The following is a 12,858-nucleotide window of genomic DNA, read 5'->3' as shown; positions in this document are numbered from 1 at the left end:
GCACATTGCTGACAAACTAGTGAAATCTAACCCTGTCTAGCAGTGGCTTTTCTTGGAATCAGCAGTGAGTAAAGATCAAAAGATGTTTTTCAGCCACAATATGATCAGTGTAATGTCTTATGCTTTCTGTTTTTGATTATTTACTTTTCTTAGTTGTTACCTAATATAACATTTAACACAGAAAATATGACTGAACTTTTCATATCTCTTTACTGACTTGCATTGCATAGCCTGGAGTAGGGAAAACCTCAGACCAGAAATGCATACAAGCAACTTGAAGGGCAAAAAGTGGCAGTAATTTTTATGAAGAGAATAAAGTGCAGCACGAGTGCTCAATGCACACACACCCAGGAGTTAGGTCTAGAACACTGCAGGTCCATAGTGTCTCAGGAACACTGGCTACAATAGCCGGAAACAGGCATAAGTGAAGATAATATCCCATACTAAAAAAGCATTATTTTTACAGCTAGCATGTTGTCAACAGATGCAAAAACTAAAGAAGATAAAGCTGAGGGTTATTATACAGTAAGCTTTTTAATAATAATGACTGTTTATTTATTATACACAACATCTTGTGGGGCTGTGTTCCATGAGCCGTAAATACAGAAACACCATAGGTATATTTGTGTGACATTATGAACAAGGCCAACGCAGTGGTTATCTACCCCACAACTTCACACATGCAATGACCAGGTCAACCCAGGTGCTTGGAGTTCCATGTTCACTAAATATTTGGTTTGTGTGTGGTTTTTTCTTTCCTTCTTAAGATGTTTTCATTTCCTTCCATATCCTAGTGGTCTTCATATAAGGTTAATTGGTATCTAAACTTGTCCTGTCTAATTGAATATGCCTTGAGGTGGAAGTGTCTTGTCTACTCTTAGTTAATGTTCTGTGCCATGTGTTTTAGGATATATTCTGGTACTCCAGAGCCCTTTAACACTAGAATTACCAGAGCCTACGAAAAAACTTGTATATCCGGCCCACCTTAAATCGCTTCTTAAATCCGTTCACACCTCTCCGCCAGCATCCTTTGTCCTCTAAATGTGCTGATAAAAGACAAGCTGCCAGCAGCCGGCTATTCCATCCCCCCACCGACTTAGAACGTGAGCGAAGTTTTCCCAGCTCACGCCTTGATTGATTATGTGGGAGTGAAGTGGAGTTTTACAGTGGAAATAAGAGATCATTATTCTAAAGTATTCTGTGTAAACACATTGTTAAAACAGAAACTTTTTCATATTTTAGTAATAAATGTCACAAAATGTAGTAGGCATAAACTATAGAATATATAAAGCCCGAGTTCCAAAGATCAAATAAACACTTTCACAAAAGCTTCAAGAATGATTCAACAGCTTCTGTGGCGTAGCGTGCTAAGATTTGCCTCTTAGCGCAGAGCAGCTTTTCCTTGCCTCACAGACCTGAGTTCGATTCCCCGCTGGGGATGAAGTGTTGCTTTTTTTTTTTTTTCTTTTAAACCTCAAACGGACATAAAATTTATACATTGGTATGCACTGTCAGTTACTGAGATCGTTATATTTTCATGTGGGATGCTCCTTTTCAAATATTTTTTTAACAATTGAGACTGCAATTAACAGGAACAACTGTCCTTATAACTTATTTTTAAGATCCATAACACACAGACAGACAGAGCACTGCGTAATAGAGAGACAGACAGGCAGAGAAGTCACTAGATATATAAATAAACAGGGAAGCCACGTGTACTGAAAGAAAAAAAGAACAACATGTGCGTTGTCCCTGCTGCACTGAATAAGCGCAGGCGCTCTAACATCACCCCTCCCCCAATCTTACTTAGAGAGTCAGGGACAACGCACATGTTGTTCTTTTTTCGTAGGCTCTGGTAATTCTAGTGTTAATAAATAAAGTGGGTTTTAAAAAAATTATGGGAATACTAAGAATCTGAAAATGTATTTTTCCCATTTACAGCTCTTAATCTTCCAGAGATATATTGTGACCCTGTTAAGTTAAGCAGAATTTTTCTAGCTCTTGTTTCATTTTCTGGCAATATTGAATAGCAATTCCTTTGTTTATCACCCTACTTTACTACCAGGCTTTGTTTTATATTGGCAGGACATCAACAATGCTTGGGGTGGTTTGGAACAGGCAGAGAAAGGCTATGAGGAATGGTTATTGAATGAAATCCGTCGTCTTGAAAGACTTGACCACTTGGCTGAAAAATTTCGCCAGAAAGCAGCCATTCATGAGTCATGGACTGAAGGTAATATTGGACTAGAATGTAGATGGATTACGGGTATTAGGATGATACAATGAGAGAGAAAAAGATAAATTCAGATAGATGTAGATTCCAGACAGAAAATCTCTATGGGCTTCTCTCATCCATACAGATTATGCTGCAAGATATAGACAGTGTTTTGTAAGTTCATTACACATAGTATAGAAGCACTGAGTCATGATAGCAACTCTGCAAAAAAAAAAAAAAAAAAGAAGAAATGCATTTTAGTATATTAGTGGAAGATACAGTGGGGCAAAAAAGTATTTAGTCAGCCACCAATTGTGCAAGTTCTCCCACTTAAAAAGATGAGAGAGGCCTGTAATTTTCATCATAGGTATACCTCAACTATGAGAGACAAAATGAGAAAAAAATCCAGAAAATCACATTGTCTGATTTTAAAGAATTTATTTGCAAATTATGGCAGAAAATAAGTATTTGGTCACCTACAAACAAGCAAGATTTCTGGCTCTCACAGACCTGTAACTTCTGTAAGAGGCTCCTCTGTCCTCCACTCGTTAACTGTATTAATGGCACCTGTTTGAACTCGTTATCAATATAAAAGACACAACCTCAAACAGTCACACTCCAAACTCCACTATGGCCAAGACCAAAGAGCTGTCAAAGGACACCAGAAACAAAATTGTAGACCTGCACCAGGCTGGGAAGACTGAATCTGCAATAGGTAAGCAGCTTGGTGTGAAGAAATGAACTGTGGGAGCAATTATTAGAAAATGGAAGACATACAAGACCACTGATAATCTCCCTCGATCTGGGGCTCCACGCAAGATCTCACCCCTTGGGGTCAAAATGATCACAAGAACGGTGAGCAAAAATCCCAGAACCACACGGGGGGACCTAGTGAATGACCTGCAGAGAGCTGGGAGCAAAGTAACAAAGGCTACCATCAGTAACACACTACGCCGCCAGGGACTCAAATCCTGCAGTGCCAGATGTGTCCCCCTGCTTAAGCCAGTACATGTGCAGGCCCGTCTGAAGTTTGCTAGAGAGCATTTGGATGATCCAGAAGAGGATTGGGAGAATGTCATATGGTCAGATGAAACCAAAATAGAACTTTTTGGTAAAAACTCTACTCGTCGTGTTTGGAGGAGAAAGAGTGCTGAGTTGCATCCAAAGAACACCATACCTACTGTAAAGCATGGGGGTGGAAACATCATGCTTTGGGGCTGTTTTTCTGCAAAGGGACCAGGACGACTGATCCGTGTAAAGGAAAGAATGAATGGGGCCATGTACCTTCCGATTTTGAGTGAAAACCTCCTTCCATCAGCAAGGGCATTGAAGATGAAACGTGGCTGGGTCTTTCAGCATGATAATGATCCCAAACACACTGCCCGGGTAATGAAGGAGTGGCTTCGTAAGAAGCATTTCAAGGTCCTGGAGTGGCCTAGCCAGTCTCCAGATCTCAACCCCATAGAAAATCTTTGGAGGGAGTTGAAAGTCCGTGTTGCCCTGCGACAGCCCCAAAACATCACTGCTGTAGAGGAGATCTGCATGGAGGAATGGGCCAAAATACCAGCAACAGTGTGTGGAAACCTTGTGAAGACTTACAGAAAACGTTTGACCTCTGTCATTGCCAACAAAGTATTGAGATGAACTTTTGTTATTGACCAAATACTTTTTTTCCACCATAATTTGCAAATAAATTCTTCAAAAATCAGACAATGTGATTTTCTGGATTTTTTTTCTCATTTTGTCTCTCATAGTTGAGGTATACCTATGATGAAAATTACAGGCCTCTCTCATCTTTTTAATTGGGAGAACTTGCACAATTGGTGGCTGACTAAATACTTTTTTGCCCCACTGTATTGCTAACTTGCTGCTTTTAAATAGCTGAGCAATATTAGGTAATTTCGAGCTTTAAGACTCTGGTTGAATTGCTGATTTTGAGATAGTTTAGCATATGTGGCAAGACTAAAATGCAATATTTGAAACTTTTTAATTTATTACAGGCAAAGAACAGATGTTGCAGCAGAAGGATTATGAAACTGCTTCTCTCTCAGAAATCAAAGCCCTATTAAAGAAGCATGAGGCCTTTGAAAGTGACCTGGCAGCCCACCAGGACAGAGTGGAACAGATAGCTGCCATTGCACAAGAACTCAAGTGAGAGACTGGGAGCAGGATGCCTAAGCATGAGGCATGGTTGGGAAAGTAAATTCAGAAGGGGTGCATCTGCTGGATTAAAGTATCCTGCAAGCAGTGCAAGTACTCATGTCTAAGCATGCCATTATAGGAAGGATTGCCCAGTAATAAGCCTACTTGTGTCTCTGTTCACAGCGAGCTAGATTATTTTGATTCTCCAAGTGTCAATAGTCGCTGCCAACGAATCTGTGACCAGTGGGATGCCCTGGGAGCTTTGACACAGAAACGAAGCGAGGCCTTGGAGGTAGGAAATGATAGCGGTTGTGATTTAAGTTTTTTAAGCCATCAATTTAAAGGCTGAAAGTGTCATAGTCACAAAGTCCGTAATCTTGAGTGCTCCAAGTACAGATAATTTGTTGATAATGATACTACTGAACTCATAATTCCTTAGTGAGCAATAACTGTTGAGACAGATTCAGCGTTTCTCAACCTCGGTCCTGGGGACCCACTGTGGCTGCAGGTTTTTGTTCCAACCAGCTTCTGTTTTCAATTCTGGGCTAATTAAGTGAACTGTTATTTCCCAAGTTCTGTGTTTTGGCAACAATATAGAAATTAAAAAACTAAGTTTGGTTAAAAAGAAAATATGTATTAAAATGTACCAAGCAGTTATATGGGAATAATGTATTTTTTTCTTTTTATCAATATTTTCAGCCTGATTTTCATTCTACTTTTCTAGGTGTTCTAATTGTTTAATTAATCCATTATTTACTAATTAGTGGATCTGATGCTAAAGTAGTTGCAGCCTTTGCTTATTCAGTGTTGTTTGCCTGGGTGTCTGCTTTGCTCGTTTTAAATTGTCATTAATAAGGTACAACGAAGGGGAAAAACTGCACGGAGAAAGGGCAAAATATGATGAAATCAACAAAAGTAAATGTAAAAATCATGCTGCTGTGCTTTTCTGAATGTAGGATAAAAGAAAAATAATACCAGCTAATTAAATGAGATCAGTGCTATCAGGTGTTGTCACTGATTAGGAATCTGGTTGGAGCAAAAACCTGCAGCCACGGGGGTCCCCAGGACCGAGGTTGAGAAACACTGGATTAAATGTATCTCTTTATTATTACTATTTTCACTTAAATCCACTTTTTTGACTGCAAAACTAATGTTAAAATATTGAAAATGCAACCATGCCTGGCAGGAACATTTCCACAGTAATTTGCAGTAATTTTGTATTGCATTCTCCCAGGACACTTTTGCCTGCCTTACCAAACTTTTATGTTTATGTATAGCTGAAAAATGTGCCAAATTAAACAGTACAATCTAAAACAGAATTAGAGGCACCAGCCAAATTAATGTTGCATTTTTAAAGCATAATAATGACCATTTACATTGCACCTTATAAGGCTCCAGGCTAAATAGGCATAATTAGAAACAAAGTGAAATGAACCTGTAGCAAAAGATATGACTTTTTTCTCATTTTATATAGCACATTTTATTCTGGTGATACCATATTTGGAAAAATTAGAGAAGATTTGAGATTAAAAAATAAACCTCCTCTGATCTTGAATTTTGTTGTGTTTTACTTTTAGAGGACAGAAAAACTGCTGGAGACTATTGATCAGCTTTATCTTGAATATGCCAAGAGGGCAGCGCCCTTCAACAACTGGATGGAGGGTGCCATGGAGGACTTGCAGGACACCTTCATTGTTCACACTATTGAAGAGATCCAAGTATGAAATCATAAAGACAATCTATGGATTTTAGTTGTGAAGGGTCAGATGATAAAATCTGCATTTTGAGTATAGTTTACAGCAGGGCTATTCAGTTATAATTTCAGCAGAGCTAGATTTTCAAACGAAGAAATTTAGCTAGGTCAGACATTTTCAGCAGCTAGTAAGCACCAGGTAATGACAAATTTTAAATCAACACAAATGAATGTATTTAAAAACAAGTAGTGTTTATTCATTGTCTCACATCTGACACAGGCACATCAAAAATGTATAAAAAAAACTATAACTGAATAGAATCTGAGATAGCAGCAATACATTTTTCCACTTTTGAAATAAAAAAAAAAACAACAAACAAAACATTTTGCTCATATCTGACCCAGGCACATCTCAAAGTAAAATCAAAAACATGCACAGTATTAATAATGGCAATTGTTTCCTTTTTGAAATATGACATCCTCACCCAGTTTAAATGGGTGGTTATGACAGGCAAGGGATTTTATTTTCATAGAACTTAAACTATTTCATTCACATGGTTTTAATCCCTCATATGACAGAGGTTAATTTTGAGTTTTACAACAAAGCCTTTCTTGTTGAAATTGTTTCCCCGTCTCACCAGAAAAAACAACTCACTGAGTAAATGTTTTAAGAGCAAGGCAACACGTCTGGTGTGAAAGTGGATTAGTATATTTATTTTAATGGTTTGTCTTTAAAATGTCTTGGGTGTCAAGGAATGAATTATTAATTATAATTATTACTATTAGTTTTTTTTAATTAAATCTTATTTCCCATGTTTCTTTGTTGATGAGCTCCCATTGAAGAATTTATTGGTAACAGAACCAATAGTGTGTACACCAAAGCAACTGAAGTAACAACTAACAAAGTGGCATTTTTGATACCATTTTAACAAAGTTTACTATCTGCCGTCAATCACAGAGCACCCCAGTAAAACGACTGTAATGCAACATCAACCTTTAAATGCAGATTTTATCACATAACTGTGTGTGATGAAACAGTGGGCAGGCGACTTCTTGCACATGTTTGTTTACGGACAGGCTGGCATTTTGCATAGAGTAAGCGTTAAATCAAAAAACAAACTGTGCAAAGGTGCATGAACACAAGGAGATTGGTGACAATCACACCTTAGTGTGCAATGCCAAATTAGAACGGACAACTGAATTCCACAGGGCACAGAAATATTCATAACCGGGGACCTATATGATGGGCAGATGAATTTCAAATGTATTTGCATGCCTACCTTTTGTTTTGATGACCAGTTGCATCATATTCAACCACTTGTTCATTATTTTGGTATAAGTGTTACCAGCCTCTCATTGAAATTCACCGTTTGAAGTACACGGCCGGCTCATTAGCAGCGCTGTGTACTTAGAAATATTTTACCGCTCACGTCTCCAAGTCTGACATAATTTTTGACGCAACTCGCTCGCACCCAGTACGGGATATAAACCTGCCTTTATGCAGCTCAGGGATATGCAAGGGGGAGCCCGTACCAACGCATATGTTAACAGCACATATGCTCAACATTGTAAAAAAAAAAAAAAAAAAATGGCTGCATGCATGTGTTGTAACTGGTGAACAAAGTAGAAATGGCAATTGCCAAAGCCTATTTTTGGTTGCATTGGAGGCAATTTTAATAATAATAATAATAATAATAATAATTCATTACATTTATATAGCGCTTTTCTCAATACTCAAAGCGCTATCCACACAGGGAGGAACCGGGAAGCGAACCCACAATCTTCCACAGTCTCCTTACTGCAAAGCAGTAGCACTACCACTGCGCCACCTGTGAGGATAATAGCTGTAGTCTGAAGCCCTGGTGGAACCATGGGCTGAGCCTCTCACAGGTTGCTAATGGGCCACATACGGCCTGCGGGATGCCATTAGAGTAGGCCTGTTTTATATTACCAGTGAGAAAAATGAGGCATAAAAAGGCTTACTGGTAATGACACTATATAAGTTACTTAGTGAAAAGCAAAGATTAGAACAGGAATTAAATTATCATTTTTATTAATTTCCAAAGATGGAGAAGAGACTCTAAGAAGGTAAAGCAAAACTGTGCCTAGAGATGATTGATTTAGTGGTGGTTTACCTTTTTTTTTTTTTTTTTTGGCTTGACCTCCAATTTTACTGCTAAGTGTAATACACAGTAGATAATGAGTGTTGAATTTAGTCAAATATATTTAAATAAAAACTATAGCAGGTAAAATAAATATTGAACGTGTCGGCGTTTTTTCGGTAAATATATTTTGAAAGGGGCTATGGACATGATCACCAGATGTCGGTAACATCCCAAGTAATCCACACTTACAAAGAATCAAAACAAATACAATTTATTTTTGTATAGCCCAAAATCACACAAGAAGTGCCGCAATGGGGCTTAACAGGACCCTGCCTCTTGACAGCCCCCCAGCCTTGACTCTCTAAGAAGACAAGGGAACCCCCCCCCCTAAAAAAATAAAACCCTAGTAGGGGAAAAAAATGTAAGAAACCTTGGGAAAGGTAGTTCAAAGAGAGACCCCTTTCCAGGTAGGCTGGGCATATAGTGGGTGTCAAAAAGAAGGGGGTCAATACAATATAATAGTAAAATAAAAATATTACAAGTACAGAGTGGAATTTAACAGTAGATGATATCAACATAATAGGATTTGAAAAGTCCATAAATTATGTGCAATAAAGTGGAATGACACAGGGAATAAGTATTGAACACGCTTACTGAAATGTATTTAATACGAAGAAGAAAAGCTTTTGTTGGTAATGACAGCTTCAAGACGCCTCCTGTATGGAGAAACGAGTCACATGCATTGCTCAGGTGTGATTTTTGGTCCATTCTTCCACACAAACTGTCTTCAAATCCTCTTCTATGAATTCTGGTCTTCAGTTCTTTCCATAGATTTTCCATTGGATTCAAGTTGGGTGATTGACTGGGCCATTCTATCAGCTTTATTTTCTTTCTCTGAAACCAATTGAGAGTTTCCTTAGCTGTGTGTTTGGGATCATTGTCTTCCTGAAGTGTCCACCCTCGTTTCATCATCAGCATCTTTTTAGATGCCAGCAGATTCTTGCCAAGAATTTCCCGTACATTTCTCCATCCTGCCTTTAATTATGTGAAGTCTGCCAGTACCACACCATAGTGGTACCACCTCCCAACTTCACTGTTGGTATGGTGTTTTTGGGGTGATGTGCAGTGCCGTTTCTCCTCCAAACCTGGTGTATGCAATGACATCCAAAGAATTCAGTTTTGGTCTCATCTGACCAGACTATATTCTCCCAGTATTTCATTGGCTTGTCCAAATGTTGTGCAGCAAACTTTAAACGAGCTTCAGCATGCTTTTTTTTTTTTTTGTTTCAGCAGTGGAGTCTTGTGCGGTGAGTGTGCATAGAGGCCATGGTGGTTGAGTGTGTTACATTGTTTTCTTTGAAACAACTGTACCTGCTAATTCCAGGTCTTTCTGAAGTTCTCCGCGAGTGGTCCTTGGGTCTTAGATAACTCTTCTTGTTATTCTTTTGACTCATCTGTCATAAATCTTGTGAGGAATACCTGGTCGTGGCCTGTTTATGGTGAAGTGATGTTCTTTCCACTTCCGTATTATGGCTCCAATAATGCTCACTGGAACATTCCAAAGTTTAGACATATGTCTGTAACCAATGCCATCAGTATGTTTTGCAACAATAAGGTTGCAAAGGTCTTGAGAGAGCTCGTTGCTTTTACCCATGTTTCTTGTGTGACATCTTGGTAATAAGAAACCTTTTTATAGGCCATCAATTAGGACTAAACTAGCTGATATTAACTTGCACTGATGGGGGGCTATCAGGATTACTTTCTAAATACTAACAGATTTCAGCTGGTTTCTTGGCTTTTCACGCCGTTTTGCACCTCCTTTTCTTTGTGTGTTCAATGCTTTTTCCCTGTGTCATTCCACTTTATTACACATAATTTATGGACGAATTTGTTTTGATTTCTTTGTATGTGTGGATTACTTGGTTTGTTACCGACATCTGGTGAAAAATTCATGTCAATAGCCTCATTAGAAATTTATTTACAGAGAAAAACGTTGATGCATTCAATACTTATTTTCCCCACTGTATTTTAGCCAAAGCATAATGGCAATAGTTGTGTGCTTTTTATCATTCATTAATTCAATCATAATATCATTCATTAATGAGTTAATGAATGAGATAATGATCATTAAAAATAATAATTAAAGCCATGACAAACAATACAATAACAAATTTTGACAAGCCCATCTCTGAATTATTTTCATTGTGAAACGTCACAAAAGTGATTTTGTTTTTGTTTTTTCAGGGTTTAAGCACAGCTCATGAACAATTCAAAGCCACATTGCCAGAGGCTGATAAAGAGAGACAAGCCATACTGGGCATCCACAATGAAGTTTCTAAGATAGTCCAGACATATCATGTCAATATGGCTGGAACAAATCCCTACACAACCATCAGCCCTCAGGAAATCAATGGCAAGTGGGATAAGGTGAGTATTTTAACTCTACGTTTCATGGGACATATTGTCTGCTGAAGTAATGTCTGTTTTGTCATTCAGGCAGGCTTTCAGACAGACACTTAAATACCTGTGCAGGCAAGGGACAAAACGGTCCTTGCCCTAAGAGCACATGCAGTTTCTTTTTCAGCTAAGCAGAAAGTCATTTTATAGAATATGGATTAGGCTGTTTGTCACTAATACTGTGAAAGCAGCTCTGAAAATGTTCCTTGTTCAAGTGGACATTTTCTCAGTAATCAGGCATTCTGTACTTCTGATTCAGCTGCCTTGTGTATAACATGGTGATAACTGCAGAATCTGGAAGAGGGGCCTGATTACAAAATGTAGTATTTCTTTACTATGCAATAGCAAAGGTTTATGTTTGGTAAAATGTTCAGATTAGGAATAATGAGCAGGTTTATTTCTCTTTCCTTACAAATATTAGCTCACTTTTTTACTCTCATTTGGGAAAGTAAAGTACATGCATTAAAGCAAATGAGATTGCAAAATCTGTGCATATCCATTGCTCTGTTTCCTTAACACATGCAGCACTGTTAGAGATTATTTACAGTCAGAATTACTAAAATAAAGGATTTTTTTGCCTTTTTTTCTTCTTTACAATAGTGGAGAGAGTTTCCAGGTTGGAATGGCAGTAGTTACTCTAGCATGTGGTTTGTGAATGCTGTAAAGTGCAAGTTTACAATTTATGTGTAAACAAGTCATCAACACTTCAGGTTTAATGTCATGTCTTAATATGTCTCAAGCATTTTGTCTTTAGTTAAATGAGTAGTATTGTCACTGTCGGTGCATTTGAGAGAAATTCAGGAAGGTGCTGAACAAAAATGTTGGGGGTTAAGATTATTTAAGTATATTTCCAAGTAAAAGCTCTTTGAGCCTGAGAAAATGTCTTTATTTTTCACTAGCTAATACCTACGGCTTTGCTTGCAAAGATCTCTTAATAAATTGGCTGATATAAAAATATGGACACAATTTGTGTTGCATGCGAAAATCACACAAAAGGAGGTAATATGTTGAGCAAGGAACAATAATACTTCTCTGTATACACTGTATACAGTGTTAGAAGTAGCACCCCCCAGGTTTCAGAGTGAATAGGGAACGAGTTGAACTTAGTCTGGAGCACACCACATAAAGCTATCCAAGAGAAAAACAATCATCCCTCAAATCCACTCCTGCCTCTATTATAGACTAAACTTGAGCTTTATTCATAAGCATTGCAAAACACACTTTAATTGGAAATTGCAGGCATTTGAATTGAAAAGGTCAGATGGTATAAGAGGAGTGCCTGGAAGAAACTCCACTGGTTAGTGTAAAACCCCTTCAACTTCTGCTACTGAGTCAATTGAATCATTTGTCATCTTGTGTGTATTTAGCTTTGCTAAAAGACAGTTACTGATTTCTGTAGGTTTATCATTTTTAAGTGTTATTATAGCTCATTCCCTTAGCCAAGATACAGGTTTAGAAGATAAACCGGCCATGCAGAACGATGTTACAGGCAGCATAACATTCTCCCACGGCTTCTCCAAACCCTTTCACGTCTGTCACATGTGCTCAGGTGAACCTGCTCTCATCTATGAAAAGCACAGGGTGCCAGTGGTGGACCTGCCAATTCTAGTATTCTATGGCAAATGCCAATCGATGCCGGGCAGTTAGCACAGGGCCCACTAGAGGATGTTGGGCCCTCAGGCCACCCTCAGGAAGTCTGTTTTTGATTGTTTAGTCAGAGACATTCACACCAGTGGCCATTTTGTAGGACTCTGGCAGTGCTCGTCCTGTTCCTCCTTGCCCAAAGGAGCAGATACCGACCGGTCCTGCTGATGGGTTAAGGAACTTCTATTGCCTTGTCCAGCTCTCCTAGAGTAACTCCCTGTCTCCTGGAATCTCCTCCATGCCCTTGAGACTGTGCTGGGAAACACAGCAAAACTTCTGGCAATGGAACGTATTGATGTGCCATCCTGGAGAAGTTGGACTACCTGTGCAACCTCTGTACGGTCCAGGTATGGCCTCATACTACCAGTAGTGACACTGACTGTAGCCAAATGCAAAAGTAGCGGAAAAACAGTCAAAAGATGAGGAGGGGAAAAATGTCAGTGGCCTCCACCTGTTAAACCATTCATTCCTTTTTTGGAGGTCGTCTCATTGTTGCCCTTCTAGTACACCTGTTGTTAATTTCATTAACACCAAAGCAGCTGAAACTGTTGAACAACCCCCTCTGCTATTTAACTGACCAGATCAATAGCCCAGAAGCTTCA

General features: G+C 38.7%; 1 protein-coding gene across 4 annotated transcripts in view; it reads left to right on the top strand.

The window, feature by feature from the left end:
• actn1 (actinin, alpha 1) overlaps positions 1-12,858 on the top strand; it is a 225,307-nt gene that overhangs the window by 188,252 nt on the left and 24,197 nt on the right. For all 4 annotated transcript variants that reach the window (XM_051920067.1, XM_028822116.2, XM_028822115.2 and 1 more), the window contains exons 11-15: positions 2,086-2,233; positions 4,216-4,366; positions 4,541-4,649; positions 5,935-6,075; positions 10,400-10,582. In XM_051920067.1, coding sequence (XP_051776027.1) covers positions 2,086-2,233; positions 4,216-4,366; positions 4,541-4,649; positions 5,935-6,075; positions 10,400-10,582 — 732 coding nt within the window. The remainder of the gene's footprint in view (positions 1-2,085; positions 2,234-4,215; positions 4,367-4,540; positions 4,650-5,934; positions 6,076-10,399; positions 10,583-12,858) is intronic.

Source organism: Erpetoichthys calabaricus, chromosome 16 (genome assembly GCF_900747795.2).
Source record: "Erpetoichthys calabaricus chromosome 16, fErpCal1.3, whole genome shotgun sequence".
In the NCBI taxonomy this organism is placed as follows: Eukaryota; Metazoa; Chordata; class Cladistia; order Polypteriformes; family Polypteridae; genus Erpetoichthys; species Erpetoichthys calabaricus.
Note: the sequence above shows the minus strand (reverse complement) of the source record. Positions and strands in the feature narration are given on the sequence as shown.